At 41.3% G+C, this 19,764-nt stretch overlaps 1 protein-coding gene across 1 annotated transcript in view; it reads left to right on the forward strand.

The window, feature by feature from the left end:
* The window catches only part of PTPRT (protein tyrosine phosphatase receptor type T), a 462,241-nt gene that overhangs the window by 369,202 nt on the left and 73,275 nt on the right, over window positions 1-19,764 (forward strand). Inside the window, 2 exon segments of the mRNA XM_050907140.1 lie at window positions 7,135-7,171; window positions 11,837-11,893. Of these exon segments, the coding sequence (XP_050763097.1) occupies window positions 7,135-7,171; window positions 11,837-11,893 (94 nt within the window).

Raw genomic sequence — 19,764 nt, forward strand, 5'->3', positions numbered from 1 at the left:
GCTGTTCTAATAGGAACTCAAGACTGTAAAGGACTTGTTAAGCATAAGTTAGTCAAAAGAGTCTGTATGCAACAATACACAGTTTATGACAGCATGAGAAGTATCATGCCAGACAAAGCAAATTCCTATTTGAGTAAGCAATTGCTTCTTGTGTTAATACTTTATAATGGTACAGTATATGCTTATATATCCTCGAAGTGCAGTGCTATGGGAAAAAATATAGAGGAAAAGTCCAAGAATGGAATATGGATCTTCAGAGGAGTAGCTGTGATACTTCTTGTTTCTTGGTAAAATCCTTAAGCCCCACATTTCAAACATTAGGGTCTGATTTGCATCCAGTCTTTTGCAGCTGTAAATAACAAGTTTTGTTTCATTCCCAGAATTGTTTACAGGTATAATTTCTATTTAAGAGTTCTGGGTTTTCACGTATGACTATAACCTGAGCAGCTTTGACTGGTCTTTGCAAAGCCTACTGATAATTATGAATGCAACATAGCATTTTTGGTAATGCACATCTGCAAAAAATCTGAAACAGTGACAATTTAGCACAATTAAAATATAGCATTATGTTCCCTTGCACATGAAAAACTTGACATTGTCACTCATTTTTTAATTAAGATATTCTATAGTTTCATTAATCACTGACAGTTGTGGAATGATGAAACTTCTTTCCACACCTGGAACCTGCAGTGAGAAACCTTCGTGCGGTGAACCAGAACGTATTCCTTTGGAAATGTAGAACTCTGGGGAGAGCTTAATTTGAAGAAACATTCTGTATTTGGTCAAAAAGCTTGATTAGGAGGAGGTAGAAGTGTTATAGGAGTTCTGCATTGTTTCAGCTCCTCTGTATGTGGAGGGCTGTGCTCATTTGGTGTTCTCGTCTGCTCTGCAACCATTAGCTGTGATTGTTACAGTGAAAGGAACATAATTAACAGCTGGATGCAAAACAAGTGTGGCAGATTGCTGCAAAATCAGATCACGAGCTTTTCTGCCTTCTCTTGTGCAATGTTGTACTTGTTTGAGAGTTTGAATGAGAGAGCTGTCGCTGGCTCAATTCTTTTCTGTGGACAGTTGCGTGAAGTTTGGTCAACGTGGTGTTGCTTCCAGACAGGGGTCTAAATAGAACATGTGTGAAACAGAATGGTTTTCAGCTTTGTCATACAAAATGCTTCCAAATTGTGTGAATTTCCCTCCTAGGGACTGAAAGCCAGATGCTGAGCTCAAATGTGTCAGAGTTTGAAGTAAGAGGGGAAAAAAGAGAAAAAGGAAACAGAAGCTCCAGGTTTTGTAACTGTGGGGATGAGAAGCACCATTAGTTACTGTTTAATTGTTAGAAGGAGTTAGCACAAGAAGTGACACAGGAAGAAGAATGGACAACTGGCTTTGCTCTCCTCTGGCAGGATCTCCACACACGCTGTCGGAGCCATCCAGGTAGTTAACTGATATTTGCTGGTCGTCCTGGTGCCACCTGCTACAGATGGCTGCCTGACAGAGCATGAAGTTTTCCTTCCTGAAAAACCTCCCTGAGCTCAGCCCCCTGAAAACACCAGCCCTTTCGGTGTTTATCCCTCTGAAAGGTGAAGCCAGGGTGGCAACACAGTGTTACTCCTTATTCTCTCTTCCCCTTATACTGACTTAATAAAGTTAAACGTTGCAGGTTTTATTGTCCCCAGGATCTTTATCTGGGTCACTGTAGGTGACAGTCTCTTGTTAGCGATCCAGCGACACGCTCAAATGGGGAGAATTCTTTGGCTGCTGTATGAAACCTGCCTGAATTTTTGAGCAGCTCAGAAACCAGAGATTCCTAAAAATCCTTCCTGGAGTTGCATTTTACCTCATTGAGTTAACATGAAATCTGTAATGGCACAGTTACCATCAATAACTCTTGGCCATTTTTCCTCTAGACGGGAGATGAGGCAGGAGCCTTTGTAAGGCAGCTGGAGGTGAGGTGGGGGACGCTGCCAGCTGCTCCTCCGGCCTGGGGGTCCAACAGCTGAATGATGTTTGCAGGCCAGAATTGTGAAAAGTAGCACCACAGGAATCAATGAGAATATTATTTTGGGGGGAATGACAGACTCTACAGAGATTCTTATTGATTTTTTTTTCCTCTCTAATGACTTGTACTACATGCACAATTGGGCAGTTCATTATTATCAGGGGACTTCAGGCTGGATTTCTAGATGCTGACAGGTCTACTCGCAGTACACAACATTCTTCTTCTGGGATGTTTTGGAGGTATGGATAGAGCTGCCGGCAGAGAGGTGGCATTCATCCCTGTGGAGATGGCCCACAAAAACAACAGTGAGGTACTTCAGTTCAGCATGAGTTGTGTTCTGAAAAATGAAGTGGCACCAAGGCTGCCTGCATTGCTTCTGTGAACTGTTAAACAGCTTTGAGGGGCTCTGTGTTCAGTAGGATTTCGGGTGTACAGTTTTGTTCACTTATGTTTACTCTTCCTTAATCTCAAGTTGGAACTGCTGGGGCAGAAATAAAGCAGCTGTGGAAGCACTTCACTCTTTGTAAACCCATGTTTCCACATCTGGTTGGCCATCTTGGACCAGAGTATGTGGACCTGAGTGTTTTCTGGATAGTAAGTAAAATCCTCCTCCAGTCTCCCGTACGTTTGAGAGGTTGAGAGGCGTGGGTATTCCATTATTAACTATATATCACTGAAATAAATTTCTATTGTAAATAATAAAAGCCCTAACCACTTTGTTTAAACCTCTCTTCTCCAAATGACATGGATACTAAAAGCAGCTGATAATTGGAAAGGCAATACTAGGTTTTGCTCAATCTCTGGGAGAACTAGCAGTTTCCTTAAGCTGGCAATAGAAATTATAGGGGAGTCCATTGACCCTGCGTAGACATATGCACATGATTAATTTTAAAGACAGCAAACAGTTGGCTTCAGTGGGATAAAAAAGAAACACGCGATCTAGAGCTCCTGTGAACTTGGGCACAATTTGTTGAGGACCAAAAAAAATAATTCCTTAAGATGTTCAGTGGACAGAACCACGGTTTCTATCCTGTGTGAAGCAGGGTGCAAACAAGCATGCTCGGTGTATAGCTCTGGGACATGAGGAACTAAAGTTGAAACTGAGTGGGAGATGGGTAATTACTTGTCTTGCCTGTGCACCAGCAAAAGTTAAAACTGCCTGTCCCTGATTTGAGCTGCCTGATGAAACTGTGCCTGTTGCAGGGCAGCCCCGAACGGTACGGCTGGGGACCGCAGGTCTCGCTGGTGCTGGCAGGTGGTTCTTCAGACAAGGCAAGCACTGTTTAACTAATGCAAAGTCATAATAATAGTAAAGGAAAGAAAAGATTGTGGGTGTGAAAACAGATGGATGAAAAAGCTCTGCTGCTTTTATTGTTGTTCGTAGTCTGTAAACAGCAAGCTGTCATTTTAAAAGAAAAGAAAAAAAAAAATCATTTGCCCTTTTAGGTTGTGAAGACGCAGCTGTCACATAAACATATGTCCTGCTGCCCTCATAGCCCTTTTCTGCAGAAAATTGTTCCCATCCAAACACTGAAGAGACAGAGGCAGAACTTGTCTTGTTATCATCCAGTGTACTTCAGTGAAATGTGCGTTTAGGAACCTAAGTAATTAGTAGACAGCATGAGCTCCCTTGCTTCGAAAAAGAAAGAAACAAACTATATTAGAAGAATGTTTAAAAAAAAATCTGAATATTCAGAGGGATGCTAAAACAGGCTCCTGGTGTGTAGTTTCAAGTCTGCGTGCATGAGCTGTATTGGCAGAGGGGGCTTACCCAGCTCCTCAGCACACGCTGTGCTCTCTTCAGAGGGTCTCCAGCTCATTCTAACTGTAGGTCTGGGTCTGCCCTCCAGGAACAGCCTGCCAACGCTCCAAAACACAGTCCTCATGTGGTCTGTGTCCATGGTGTATGGACTTAAAAATTTAGCCAGGGTTCAGCCTTGAGTGAGGGTACCCGGTAGGCATGTTTTATTCATATGGAAGTAAGTTCCAGAAAACAAACTTACGTAAATATGTAGATGGGCTTAATTATGGGGTAAGCTTTCTGAATACGAAGCATGTTGGAAAATGAAGGTTGGATCAAGAGCTGTAGGACGTATTCATGCAGTGTTTTCCTATTGCAGGAGCTTGGTTAAAATACGCCTACATTGTTCTATTACTGTATGGATATAAAATGTCTGCCTTAACCTGGCAGTGATATAGAGCCAAAATAGTGGCGCTAGTGGGATCTTAAAGTAAGTTATTCCTTTGACTTCAGCCATAATATGAAATAGATATTTTATGCTGAATAATAAGATCTTGGGTCATCATTAAGGTTGTTGTAGACATATGAGGCCTTGTAAAACTTCTGTGATATCGTAAAATGGGAATTAGGTATCACAGCGTTTGAAGGAACATTCAGAAACAACACGCAGACAGAAATTTGGGGAAATTATTTTTGGTTTTTTACAACTTTTTAATTATCTCTATTTCATTATTTTTCTTATAATTGCTTTAAGCCGTCTGGATGGATAATTGAGAATTACCTATGTTGTTTATTCGTGCTTTTCTATTGGCTAAACAGAAGCATCTTACTTTACTGTGGGCACTAAAGCACCTTGTCTGAATCAAAAGTAGTATTTTTCAGAAAACAAATGTGATTGTGTGAAAATGGTTTTACTGTTTTTTGGAAAAAAAAGTGTGTTTATTCTGTTTCTTGGTAGAAAGGTTCATAAAAACTCACCATCCTCAGCGTCAATCAAGGAAAAATAGAGTAAATTTAAAGAGATCTCATTTTTATGAGACACCAAAGAGATGAGCAGTGGCTTGATCAATGAGGTGATCAATGGAAATCGATGGAATAATCAGCCCTAATCAGGAATATGGACTAAGTTCAAGTCTTTAAACTTAAGCATCCCTAGTAGCTGGATGTTTGGTGTCTGTGCAGGTTTCTTTTATGTTTTCCTTCTCAGAAAATGCAATTTGAAATGAAGTTCTGAAGTCCAGACGTCTTGTTCCTCTAGTGATTGATTGCCCTTGCTTTTGGCAGTGCCAAATCATGGTCTTCTAATAACTATGATTGTCTGTGCTAAACGCAGGAATTAGTAGATGTAGATGCAAACAGACACACTACATCCTGTCTTCTCAAATTACCCTGTGGGAGGGTAATGTGCAGGAATATGCACATGCTCAAATGAGATCAGTTACAGCATCATTAACAAGATTTCAGTTTTTGTTTTCTCACCTCTTCTTTTCTCAACATTGACTAATTTCTCCAGCTTTTTGTTGCACTTTGAAGCTAGCAGAAAGCAACAAATACACAAGAAAATTTTCCACAATGAAATGTGAGCAAGTGTCCACCTACTTTTAGACTGCAAAAATGCTATCTTGATATTTTTTATTTATTTTATTTTTCATCACTGATTTTCCAGGTCACCTTGTCCTAGATTCTAAACTACAACAGAATCTGTCTGTCTTATAATTCCCAGCATTATGCGCTGAGGCTGTGCTCTGAAAATAAAACCATAGTTTTCCTGCTTCATGTATCATCACTAGTAATAAAGATTTTGGATTTCCAGAATGGCTGGCAATTCGAGCTGATTATACACGAGGCAGAGATGAATGGGGAGCTCTGTTGTACAGCTATGTTGACTTTGTAGTGCTGACGGTTGCACAGGTTGTGTAGAGGAGTTGATTTTTGAGGGAGAAAGAGGGGTCAGTGCAGAGATGGCTCTGGTTTACTGGGATAAACAGTGCTTCAGTCCCACTCTGGGGGCTGTGTGGCTGGGAAAGGATGTCCTTGATAGACATGATTTGTCCTCGGTGATCCAGGAGTTCCTTAAGAGAGTTTGAAGGCAAGATCAACAAAGGGACGGTTTGTCCTGAATATTTTGTTAGTTTTAGACTACACACAGGGTTGCTTATATCCAGACAGTGTGGCTGACTTGTATCTTGAGGAATGCATAGAAAGGGATCAGAGGGAATTGCTCTTGCATTTCCCAGTGTGGATCCTGCAATTGTCCCCTTCCTACGTGCAACGTAAGTGTGAGGAGAAAGGCACGATGGGACCGTGTGTTTCTGCTCAGGCCAAGGAGGGTCTGTCATAGATGGAACAGATTTTCTCCAAGAGCAAATTCAGACTTTCACAGTGTTCATCTTACTGCTTGAGGATGGAATGAGGTGCTCAGTAGTGCATTTGCTAGGCTGTTGTTTCCAGAGCATAGACAGCATCCATATTAATGTAGCATTGTTACACACAGTAATTTATGCAGTATTCGTACAAGAGCATGTAAAGACACAAAGTGCTACGAAAACCCTGCAGCAGATTACTGCCTGACAAAGTCAGCCTTTTAACCAAAGCAACACATTAAGATTTGGACAGCAATCGTGCATTGGACAGAAGCAACCTGTGCCAGTAAGGGCTGTAGAACGAGGAGCTGGGGGTACCAGAAAGGATGTGTTTTCAGCAGAGGTGGCCTGAGGAGGCTGCTGAGTTTGAGCTGTTAGTTAAGCCAAATACAACATTGCTGTTCCGATCCAAACTCCTGTTTACGCGGATCTGCAGGCTCTGAGGTGGATTGAACAAAAGCGTTGGGTTTTATCCCAGCTCTGCAATGAAAAACTGCAGTGGTGTGGGTTGTGTTTGAATAGCTCATTTGGCAGAGCTAGCCATACAGCATGCTGTTTTGCTTCACATACATATTTGAGAGCTGAAATATTCAAATGACTGCTTCGGTGTCTGTTTGCCATGTGTTTAAATAAATACCCAATTTGCAAAATTTGCAGTAATGGTGCATGAAAATCAGATGTACAGTTGCATGTACTTTTGACCCAAGGCTTGTCTGCCTATTACGGATCAGGTCATTTAACTGGTACATTCTATTAGTTAATCAGGCAGTTACGCGGGACCCATCACTCACACATCGAGTGTGGAAAAACATGTTGTCACTCTTAACTTCTCAACAGTTAGAGAAGCAGCTGTAGGCAAGTCCATTAGTATGGAGTGTTTTATGCAACTAAAACTGTTGGTGGTATTTTCAGAGGTGAAGTGTAAGAAAAATGCTTATTTGTTTTAGTACCTTTTGAAAGGAATGTATGTTTATTGTAGATGGGCAAATTACACACCTTGATGTTTTCCTATATTCTTTTTTTTTATTTTTCAGGAAACAAAAATCAACTGTGTCCGGCTGGCAACAAAAGGTATGTGGGTCTCTTTTTCCTGCAAAGCACAATGCCAGTAATGTAAAAGCTGCAGTGGTGACACAACTTGATTACAGTTACTATTCAAAGAAAAAAACCTCTTTCTTTTCTTTTTTTTTTTCTTTTTTTTCCAAGGAAGATTATGAACGCAGAACAACAATTTCCAGAACAACTGCACTATATGTGTGGACTTTGTTATTTTTTTAAGACAGGGTATCTTTCTCTGTCTCTGTGGTTCCTCCTTTCCCTTATTCTGTCGACAGCTTTCCTGTCCTGAGGACTGTTCTTGCTATTGGCAGAACGTCACTGAAAAAGCAACATTAACTTCCTATTAAATTCGTTCTCTCCGCGGCTGTATAAAGTAGATAAGTAAGAGGAGATCTCGAGTAAGCCTAACCTTGAACACAGCGGGGCACAGTTCTTATATCACACCATTTTCATGGTATAATTCAACAAACTAGTAGAGTACATTCCTTATTTCCATTGCCGTTAGTTCAGAATAGACCAAACTGATAGGTCAAATAGACCAGACCGAGCAAACCTGAGACAAATATTGTTAAGATGCAATGCTCCGATCCCCAGGTTGCTTCACAAGGTGTAGCTCTTGAGGGACCAATGATGACAATGTCTGGGTTCCTTCTTGGAGTTTAGAGTTGCTTTTCACAACTCTTCTAAGGACTTAAAAATCACCCCAGGGGCTACTTTGCCAGCAAAGGTGTCAGAAACCAATTTACTTGTAACACAGAGGAGTAGCTGTAAAAAGACTTTGTCAATGCATGTCGTAGTCTCAAAATGAGCTGTAAGGAAATGATAGGGTAATTGCCATGGGCTGTGTTACAGGTAGCTCTCCATTTCCAAAACTTAGGGTTGCCATCTTGTGCTCCTGCTGCTTTGCTGTAATGTGAAATAACTGCATTACTGCCTGTGGAGTCTTTTGAGAGTTAAACGAAATTGGCAGGAACCCATGACTTTTTTTTTTTAATTTGAGGCACTATCCCATTTCTTCCATTCTTTTCACTCCTTTCTGTCTTGTGGCAGTAACAGAAGTTAATTACTTCTAGGTACTTTCTCCTGATTGCTTCTGCATCTCCACTTACAGAGGAGTTGGGAGGGCTCAAAGAAGCCCCAGCTAACAGTTATTGTGTACCAGAAGAGGACTTTTTCCGTCTTCATATGGAGACATCCCCCAGTCTGTTACAGAAAGCCATGCGCTGGGATGGCGGGTGCTGCGCGGAGGTCCCCCTGTGCAGCTGTGTTCACTGCTGGCACCTGATACGCAAACTGGTGGGGCTGTAAGCAGTTGTGTCACCACTGAAAGCCAAGGAGGATGAGCCATTTCTCCCCGTTCTCCTTTTCATCTGTGGCTCTGGTGCTCCCCGTATCCTCTTGTTGCTTTCCTTTTAAAAAGTTCCTCATAAAATCTTTATTTAATTCATTTCTCTGGGTTACAAACATTCTATGTGTCTCAGTCTCCCCTCCTTCCCCCTCAGTTTTTCCAGCTGGTAGTGACGTGACCATTTCGAATACCTTATTTTGGCTTTCTGGTGGTAGAAGGAGAATGAGCGGGACTGGGTAAGATGAGTCTGGGTGAAATGAGTCTCCCCAGGGTTTTCCCAGAGCATGACTAGAGGTCTTTTCATGAGACCAGAGAAACTGGATTAATTCATTTTTGGAAACCTTAGTTTCTTCCGTTTCAGTCGTTCCTTGTTCTGGAGTTGGTGGAAGAATGTTGTCATGCTAGCAGAAAAGATATTTGCTCTGTGACTATTCAAAGAAAAATAAAAACCTACGTAGCTTGACAAGTACCATTCTTGCATGACCTTTTGATTTGCACTGTCTGATTTGGGTACTTTGGAAAAGTGTCACCTAAGTGTTTGACCTTGAGTTGACTTCTGCAAACCGATGTAATTTTCATTAACCTGTTAGGTCACCAGAAAGAGTCAATAAGCTACCCTCATTCTGTTGTTTCTGAATGTCGTCTCTTTTTTTAAAAAGGATCTGTTACTGATATTAGTTTGAGAAGAGATATAAAAGAGAGGGGTAGAGCCTGAGGAAGCCTAGAGCCACTGCTTTTTTGGTGATCTTATTCTTTAGGATTTTTCTTGATTGACATGAATGGAAAAGGACAAGAAATGATAGTAGTTCTAGTGTTTATTCTCACTGTCTCAATGGATATCACTTTTGGATTTATAGGCAGATGTCTTTATTTCTCTAGATGGAGTGTGGAAGTCTCTGTGGAAATTCTTTTTTTCCCCTTCTTTTTTTCCTCTTGTCCTCGCTCTGAGAATTGCAGTGGTGTATGTCGCAGTGCCTCACCATTAGCAAGGACACTGGAATATGCACATCTGTGGCTAATTTTATGCAGTTTTAGCTCTTCAAAGGTAGGGTATTGCCTGCAGCTCACAAGCAAGGCAGCATCACAAGCGAATCTGTAGTCTTGGTAACATTAACAGTGTCTTCCATTGCTGCCATCTGTGAAGTATTAGCAGCTGAGCAATAGCTGAACAATGTGGTTCTGTGGTTTGGAGCTTTCCCATAGTTTCAGATTTCCATATGTTATGAGGCTGAATTCCCACCATACATTAACTCCATATGAATAGAAGGACTTAGACACTCCACATCCCAACCCCTGAAGAGAGCGGTGTCATATCTGCCCTCTCTCTGCTGTGTGGCAGTGGACGGAGACACTCATGAAACTATGGTTACATTGTGACCTGATCAAAGGCTGGTAGCTGGGATGTTCTGGATGACATACTGTGTCTGTGCTGTCTTCTGTCTACTCATTATATTGATTATCTTTAATGGCATTGCCCTGTATTTGCCTTTATTTGCATTGTTGTCTTTCTGAGGATAGAATGAGCGAACCTGTAGTCTGCCTTGGACAAAATCATCAGAGCTGCTAGCAAAGATACCGCTGTGGTGTCTTTGGTAAGAGTCAGGGAAAAAAAAAAACTTTTTTGGAGTCGGGGCTAACCTCAGCATTGACAGCTTAAAAGCTCTGCTTTGAGTTGGTACCAGAGAAAAAGCATATTTTGTTTTGACACCAGAAAATAAATACATACTACTGGTGCCAGACTAAACGTTCATTTTGGGATAAAGGCCTGATTTTTCCATTCGTAGACATTTGACACTATAGTAGCTCCATTAATGTTAGTGAAATGAGTTCTGATTTACACCAATAACAGGAAGATTAGGATCGAGATGTGTTTAAGCAAGGCAAGTATTCTCTTGAAGTACTGGATTAACAAGGGCACTAAATGTGAGTGTGGGAGTAATTAGGCAATAAAATGTGTTAGGCAGTGTGTTACTGGGGGATTATAACACATCTTGGGTGTTGCTGCAAGGCACCTGTTCAGAAGCTGAGTAGCTTGAGTTACTTGAGAGATGCATGAGGCTGTTCCACTGTCGCTACTGCAGCAGGCTGGGAGGCAATTTGCTTTGGATGTCCCATTGCCTCAAAACCAAGAAAATGAAAGCAGACAACTCTTTTAAAAGTGTTCTAGTCCATTAAAGAGAGTTTTGGAGATTTCCCTGTTTTCTCTCCTCCGCTTTTACCAAGAAATAGACTGTTCAGATCGACCCTTTTTCAGTTCAGTTCAGCTCCACACAGGAGCTGCTTCCCACCTCTCCCAGTGGTGCACTCTTCTGCATGGTTTTCTGTGTGCCGCTCCTGTTCAGATGACCTTGATTCTTGTGGTCGCAAGAAAGATCTCCCAAATCTTTGTGTATTGGCTTATTAAATGTCAGGGAGGGTTCAGCATTTCAGAGTACTAGGTCATGACACCAGTAGTGCATCCTCCAAAGCAGAGCTAGGAGATACCCACCTGGGTAAGCAATCTGTTGAGCTCATTTCCTTCCGCCCAGTGTCTCAGTATAAGAGTTGGCTGATGCCGGTGGCAGGGACTTGTCATCAGCCTTTGCTGTGGTGACATTTGACGATCCATCAGAAAGCTCTCTGCATTTGTCCAATCTGTGTAGCCATTTCACATTTTGCCAGCATGTTTTAAATCCACAAGCATTATGAACCTTTTGTATCTACGTATGTATTTATTTTCAAATTCATTGGTCTCGGATTTCTTACCACTTCCAGCCATAAACGTCTCTCCTCACGTGGGCTACTCCTCTTTTTTTTTAAATTACTGGAGTAGTGTCATCTTTCACGGCATTAGTCACTTGGATGTATATCATAGGCATAAAACACTCTTTAAAAATAAGTTTCTAATTAAACCCCGATTTACCAGCTCTCTGCCATTACAATTTTCATTCAGCCAGTTTATTTATTAGTTTTGCCATTTCGTTTCCTTGATAGCATTTGTTTTAATATGTCCCATTCTTTCTGAATTAACTGACTTGTTCTCCGTGTCTTAAAGCAACATATTTATATTGACACTTTATTAGAGAAAATTGCAACCTCTTACCAAGAGAGAGCAATTACCTCTTGTATTCTTAAAGTGCATTAAATTAATTTCACAGTGTAATTGAAACCAAGGCAGAGGGCTCATTAATGGTTCCTTATCTCTTGATACTCATTTCTTCTTTCTTTAAAATGTGAGTTCTTGCAAATGAAAGAATGGAACTTTAATAATCATTATGAGGTACATTTTATTTTTTTCCTTTTTTTTTTTCTTGTGCATGCTGCCTGGGAACGATTTTGCTTGTCCTTAGCAGTAATAGGTAGGCAACAGGTGACCACGCGAAACCCGCCCAGCCTCTTGAGCACAGGTGATTATCAGTTCAGGAAAAGGAAAACTGTTCAAACTTCCAGAAGTCTGAGCAGCTTCAGGACTTCTTGTTTCATATTTGGTTTGCATGGGAAAATACTTTTACAATTATTCTAACTAACAGTATGAAGGGGGCACCCCTTACATGGCACTCCTTGTGCACTGAAGTGAATATACGTCTGTGCAGAGGGTCATCTGGAGGTCCAAACATCACTTAAATCTTCAAAGGAGCACTTGAGCATGACTGAAGAGCCTCATGGATCCCTTGCTGGCCCTCTGCAGAGGCTGAATATCTCCCTGAGCATGCATGGAGATGACCTTGCATTTTTTAATTAAAGTAGCTACGGTATTTTCTGGGGCTGATTATTACACTTACCCTTAGACAGCTGAGTCCTGCTGTCTGTGTTGAAGAAATGATGGCAGGAAAATGAAAACTAGATTCTGTCAGTCGTCTATATAGAAACTTCTGCTGGAATCAGAGACATTGCAGAGTTGAGCCTCAGTAGCACTATGTAAAGTCATTCGCAGATCACTAGTGGGGAGGTTCAGAACTTCTCAAGGCTTTCGCAGTTTCCAGCAGAATGAACTTGCAGGTCTGTGTGTTATAAACTTGCCTCGTTGTGTATAACACTGGGACCAGTACCATCATTTCACTCCAGAAAATTTAAATACAGAGAGGAAATCCCGTCAGCTTGTGGAAGTAGTTTCTTCTAGTTTAGCCTGATGTGCATAGAACGACTTGTGGGGATGTGACAGAGTTACATGTGATGAATACAAAAGGGAGGGGAAAGAAGGGTTGGTTTTTCAGTTTGGGGATGGATTAAATTTTTGTAGGAATGTTCCTCTCCCAGTGCTGCATGGTTATATTCCTATCTAGCTATGACTTCCTCACCTAAGAATTATTTTAACTACGCATCCGGGCAGCTGTAATGATACGGGGCAGAAAGGTACTGGGATTACTGTGAAGTTCAAATGCCTTTGAGAGAAATGGTCCTGCTTTTTGTAGTGCATCAGCACTGAAAAAGGGAACTTCCCGGGAGATGAGTGCTCAACAATCTTGAGGCCTCAGAAATGAACCTGGGTCTGAAAGGTGACCAGTGAAATCATGGGGAGGAGACTGCAAAAAAACAATGGAAAATGAGGAGGAAAAAAATTCCTACTGTTCACACACAGTTTTGGTGCATATGAAAACTGTTCGTTTAATAGGTCTTGCTCCCTCAAATTCATTTAAGAGGGCTCTGTTTTCTGAAATATGTTCTGGTTTTGTAGACAGATAATGTATTTTTTAAACAGATCTAATCCCACTTCAAATCTGTTTGTTATTACATTTTGTCTTCTGATACACTGGAATGTTATTCCTTTGACAGGTTTATTCTGTTTTGTGCTATTTATTTCAGAGGGTTTTATCACACTTTTTAAGTTGAATGCATGAAAATGTTGGGTTTTTTTTCTTTTCCCCTGAACAAATCTCTGTCTTCTAAAAGTTATTTTTTAGCACAAGTTTGTGTATCACCATAATTAATTGTTAATAACAGACACACTTATGTTGCTCTTACTGAAAAATATTCCCTGCTGAGAAGACAACTCAAACTTCCTGGCATGTGGATGCCCGCTTAACCCAGTGAGCATCTTTATTTTCACCAAATTTGGTATCAAGACTTAGAGGGATTAAAAATGTTGACTTTAGGGGCTGCCTTAACCCGGGGAGCTAATGAACCAACTTCGAATTAGTGAAGAACTTGGTGCAAAACTGGATGAGGCCACAAGTGAACTGAGTTTGATCACCTCAGCCCAGTTTCTAGAGGACATTGTCTACTCTAGAGCTCTGCTGCGCTGACAGACCCTAATCTTGGGCTCCCCAGTTAAAATAAGCAGCGGGAGGGGAGAGGCTGGGAGAGGCACAGTGTTTAAGGTAAAATTTGGGATAGATGAGCAACAATAGACTGAAAACATCACCTCTGAAATTCAAAGCATCCACTGCTGGCATACACTGGGTCGCTTCAGAAAAGAAAGGTCTTTTGAAAAAGCAGAATAAAATTGATTATCCCTGTGTGAGCCAAGTCCTCCTGGAATCAAAGCAGGCATGGATTTACCTGGAGTGCTATGGAGGCTGTTGTCACCTTACAACACCCGCCTGGTGTGAAAGGATGCTGCTGGCCATGTGTTGTGGCTGTGGCTGGTAGGTTGTGCAATCCCATTTATTTGTAGATGAACCAGTAGCCAGGCAAAGCAGGGGTGGGGGGGGAAGGCAGTCGTTGGACATTGGACATGAAAGCCAGAAGTGAAGGTCAAATCAGAAAGGATTTGTTTTGGTTTATTTAGTTTTAACGCAAGGAGCAAGGCATGATGGACTCGCTTGTGAAATTCAGAGTTGGGTTTTTTCCCCCCTTTCTTCTGCTTGAATGTTTGCAGGAGGAACTGTCTGAATGTCCCCTGAAGCCTTCTGCACAGGGGCTGAGAGATGGGGCAGAGGAGGCGGCAGCCGCAGGTGGAGAAGCGGAGGAGGGCTGTTACATTTTCGAGGACAGCAGTATTGCGTGTTCCTAACCTTCATACACTTACACCAACTTATTTGGGCAGTCAGTATTTCTTCTCCATTTCCTGGTATCTGGAGATGCTTTCTAAGGTGTATCAGCCGCTGGTCAGGTACTGTGGGTCACTTAAAAAGTTCTTCATAAACAGATTATCGTTGTCAGTGTCCTTAAATAGCACTTCCACAGGCATGACAAACCCACAGCTATTACAAATACATTATGCCTCTCTTTTCTTAAATAGATTTTTCAATGAGCCAATGTTCAGAAACAGGGTTGTTATTAATGCATTAGCTTCTCAGTTTCTTCCAGGAACTGGACATTTAAAAAACTATATGGTAGCGTTAGGATATGTGACAATGTCACAAGAGAGGTAAGTATGAAAGAGACTGTTTCATAATACCACTGTAGAGGAAAAGAAAAATCTTCATTCAAGACGTGCCTAGAAGTGCTGCTTCAACTTGGCAAAGTACAGAAGGTTTCCCAGTATTATATGCAGCACACATAGAGCGTGTATACACAGACTCCCTAATGCATTGGCCATATGACTCCTTTTTTACTGTAAAATGGTGAGTATCCTCCTTTGCATGCTGCTCAGCCGGCTCAAGGGTGAAGTCTTATCGGGCACGGTTTTTGTAGGCCACCGTGGTACTTAAAGCACCTTTGACCAGCCGGGCTCGAAAGGTGGCCTTATTTCAGTATTCATTTTGTACCCACCTCTGGACTTTGCTCACTGGTTTTGTAATGTCTGCAGCTGGTGTGGCTGTGGATTTTTAATGATAACCATGATGAGAGCAGAGTAACTGCTTAGGGGGGACCGGCTGGTGCAAAGGTTAATTAGTTTTTGTTCGTAGGGTGCGACAAGTCTATTATACATCCATAGCATTGTCATGCACTGTAAAGTTTTTGCCTGTATCAGTCAAAAGATTGATCTCCCTGTGTCTGTTTAAGACCATACAAAAATTAAGTCACATCTGTAAATTTGAACTTGTGATAATGGGAATTTTACTTGTTTTCCATTTTTATGATTTCAAGCTAGTTTCTAAATAGCTTTGCAAAAGTGGAGAGTTAAAATGGAAACATGCTATCATCCTCTGAACCATCGCATCACTTGTAGGCATCACAACAGCTGCTCTTTATCTGAGCTCTTCTTTCAAGTAAATGTAATAAACTTTCTCATTCTTGGGCTCCATATATCTGCCTTCAGCACAAATTAAGAGCTTCTGTTCTGAAGAGAGGGGAAGAAAAACAGGAGGAGAAAAGAAAAGCCTTTGTGGTGGATTTGCCTGGAATCTCCAGAATCAATTATTCTCTTACTGCTATTTTTTAATTCTCATTCAGTTTAAGTAATACTAATCTTGATTCCTCACTGTGTGTTTACCCTCATCCTCCTACAGATTCAACCTGTATGCCTGATAATCCCCCATATAAATTCTGGTCTGTCTTTCTCTCCAGGACTGCTTTGTTTTGCTGCTCGCTCTGCGTAGAATATGGTTGAAAGCTTTTGGCTCTCATCATTCTTTCCATTCCTTTTGAGCTTTTTTAAAGAAATGAGAATCTCTCATTGTAGTCTTAAGCCTGTGCTGTTCGCAGTCTTCAATAACTGGAGGCGGAAAATTGGTGTCATGATGTTATGTGTAGTGATACTGTTGGTGGTATTCATTTTTTTTAATGAATTGCAACAAAGAAATAGCCAAAGTGGAATCTATCTTTCAGATTTGATGAGCTATTTCACTTTGTTGGCTTATGATACGCAGAAGCACTGGCATCGTGCATAGCTTTTTTTAGTCCCAGTGCTCTGGTATACACTGCTGAAGGTTGCAAACTGGTCTGTCTTCCACAACTCATGCATGCGGCCAGCTGACGCGGAGGGCTGTTGCTGGGTAGTGCTGGCTAACAGGTATTCCGGATCAAGATGTAAAACGGTGCCCTTCCACCTTTATCTCAACGTTGTCATTCTTAGAGGTACCTGTCTGCCCTTGTGTTTGCGTATTGGAGACTATGTTTCAGACATATAGATATAATCAGGATCGGAAAACATAAAGGAAAACATTTCTACATGCAGAGATGCTTTAATCATTTGTAGGCCACTCGCATAGAAAGCACCATTAAAAAAAAGAAAAATCATGTTTACAAGTGATTTGAGAATAGCTGTCTTTTGAAAGTAAGTCTCTAGGTCTATTAGGAAATTTTACATTCAGCGTGCTGCCTGGCCATTATGTGCTACAAAGAAATTACTCTGAGCAGCTCATTTTAACTCATAATGACTTTGAACCCATTATTTTTCATTAATTTTTCTGGGTTAAATAATGCTTTGAAGTAATTTTTCTGATTGGTTTTTGTTTCAAGAGTGACTTTCTATCTGAAGAAGTCGTATTCTTAGGTGTTACAAATTTGCAACCAAACCCAGTCTTTGCCAGACTGACTTCTCCCCTTTCTGGGTCTTTCCTGTCATCTGGCCGTGGCTGAACCTCCCCTTACTTGTGTTGCTTCTCTCATTTTGTCCCTCCCTCATTTACACTGGTGCTGCCTTTTTCTTGCCCCCGGGTATTCGACCCGGCTGTCCTTAGAGCCATTTTGTTTGCTTTCTCTTCTCCTCCTGTTGTGGTATTGGATGCTTCTCTCTCCTGTGCAGTGACACAGCTACTGATGATTGTGGTACCACTTCCATCACAGGACTTTGTTCTTTATGCCTCGCCAGTTGGAAATCTCGCATAAATACCCGTCTTTTTCTCCTGCCTGTGGCTCTTTTGAATTCTTTTTCCTGTCAGTTACATTTTTTTAATGCAATATTGTAATTGCTGCTTTAAATAAAGAACGTTTCAAATTACAGCTTGTAAAATAGGTTTTCCAGAAGAAACTTGTATTATCAGTCCTGCTTAGCTACATGCACTCAATAATCATTTTTTCCTGGATGTTCTTCAGTGTGCCACCTCCACAGAGAAGGTCACTTTATATCTGGTGGCTTATTGTTTTCAAATAATATATCTGTGCATAAATTGCTGGGTGAAAGATTGCCATGGTATCTTTCACTTAGCTGCCGTTGCTGTTTCTCCCTCCGTCCCTCCCATCCCCAACGTCTGCATCTGAGAGGTTGCGTGGTCGGATGGAATTGTCACAGGATGTCAGTCTAGAAATGTCAGTCCTCAGCTCTGCTGTTGGGTGCCTGTGATGTCAAAGGCATATCCTTAATCTTGCCAGATCTATAAAGTAAATAACATAATTTATTACTTAACTTGCATGAGCATTAAGAGGATTGAAAGTACATATGAATATCGCTCTAGGAGTATATAGTGCTATGTATGAACACTGGCTGGTAAGTGGATGATTTTTCACTTTCTTAGCATTTTGAGAAGGTTCTCCTTTTTAGTTACGACTGGCAAAAACTTGAGTTTAGGCTGTTGGAATCACTTGCAAACCATCTGCCAGCTCAAAGTAGCTAAACACGTCATCTCTTTTTCCTTGTGGACAGAAACACTTTCAGCTGAAGAAATGTTCTGAAAGATTTAACTCTGGAATACAAATGGCAGCCATCTATACTGAAATTAATTTTGAATTTCAAAATTCTTGTCCTTAAGTTATCAGCCACTGCAGGGCCAGCTTTAGCCATGATCTGAAGCAAGGGGGAATTTAAAAGGTTGAAAGCCGCAAGGAGCTGACACAATATGAAACCATGCTTCCAGTAGCTGCACCTTGCTGAACTAGTCTGGGATTTAGGTATCTATGAATCCACAGCTGGATAGCTGGATTAGACCTTAATCAAAACCTTGATGAAACCATCAGTGCTTGATGATCCATAAACCTGACTTCTCTTAGGCTGATGAGGTAGATGACTCTGGGAGATAATCCGTTTCCCCCTGCTCTGCTCTCTTTGCATCTCTGCAGCGTCACCAGAACAGTGTCTCCCATGAATGTGCTGCTTGTAACGTGTTCTGTCTTGCCGCGAGATGCTGGATCTCTGGGAATTTTGAAAGGGATTGAAGAAACAAAGTAAATTAGGTTGGTAGGAAAGGATTAAAATCTTGAAATAGCTATGAATGTAAAATGGAGTGCTGGGTGAATGCTGATGCTTGTTTGAAAGTCGGATTCGTGCCACTGGTCAGGCTTCTGGGACAGTGCATTTTATACAGTACGTAAATGCGTAGCTGTGAAAGTAGTAGCCTGGTCTGGTAGATAATGCACAGATAGGGAGTCAAGGGACCTACAGTCTTCGCTTCTCTGGCACTGTCTTCTACCATTTGCCTTCCTTATTAAGAAAGTAAGCTTAGGACAGAAAATTGTCCTACTTCATGTTAGTACAGTGTAATGGGGTCCTGGCCTTAGTGGGGGCTCTGGGTGCCGCTGAAATACACACAGTAATAACAGTGGTGACCTGTTCTATATCCTGTTATTCCAGTATCCAGCTTCAGTTATGAGGAACAATTTATTCCAGGAAATGTGGTGGAAGTAACCACTAGAAAATATGGTTATAGTTTCTTTTCTTTCTGTTTTAATGTCAGCAGTATATAAACATTGTTTTTCAGGAGGAAAAGGGTGGCCCTTCAAGTACAGTAGTGCAGAGCTTTCCAAGTGTATTTAAAGACATTTGTATGAAATGGCCAACTGAGCAGTTTTAATGGGCTTCTGTGCTCAGAGGATTTCGGATCTGCCTGCGTGTCTATAAAGGAGAGAAGCAAAACTGAATTCTAAAAAAGCATTACTGTCAGGAGCAGCAGAAGTCGTCTTCTCCAAGTACAGTAACAGCTCACAGACCTCCTCCTGCCAGAATAGAAATGTTCTTACCTACAGCTGGTGGTGGGGCGGGTGGGAGTACAAGCAACCATAGTAGATTAAGGCATCCACAAGGAAAATACACCAGAATGGCAGGAAAACAGTGGACTTCTGCAGTAATGTTTCCTTGCAAAGCTTTAAGAATCCAAGACCCGGGAATTTACTGACACTGTCATGTTATCAATTCCTAGGCGCTATTAGCTGAGACAACTTAGAAATGGTTGGACTAGTAGCCTAAAGGAGTTGTTGGCCTTTGCCAAGATAGATAGAGTTACATAGAAGATTCTAGTGAATCAGTCACCACAGCGTGTAGGTGTCAGGATGGATAATAAGCCTTTATTCTCTTTCTAGAACTGCAGTAGTCTACAATGGGATGAGAAATATCAAATAAAAATACACTGACCACACATTGCCTGTAGTAACAAGCAACAGCCTGGCAAAATCAAACCGATCTAGTGGATTAGAGGATGGAGTTGACAGCACATTCTTTTTTTTTTTTTTTTTAATGTGGCTCACAATTCATGAGGGTATTCAGTGGTACAAAAATGACAGGGGTCTGACTGTGCTGTTT

Source organism: Gymnogyps californianus, chromosome 17 (assembly GCF_018139145.2).
Source record: "Gymnogyps californianus isolate 813 chromosome 17, ASM1813914v2, whole genome shotgun sequence".
In the NCBI taxonomy this organism is placed as follows: domain Eukaryota; kingdom Metazoa; phylum Chordata; class Aves; order Accipitriformes; family Cathartidae; genus Gymnogyps; species Gymnogyps californianus.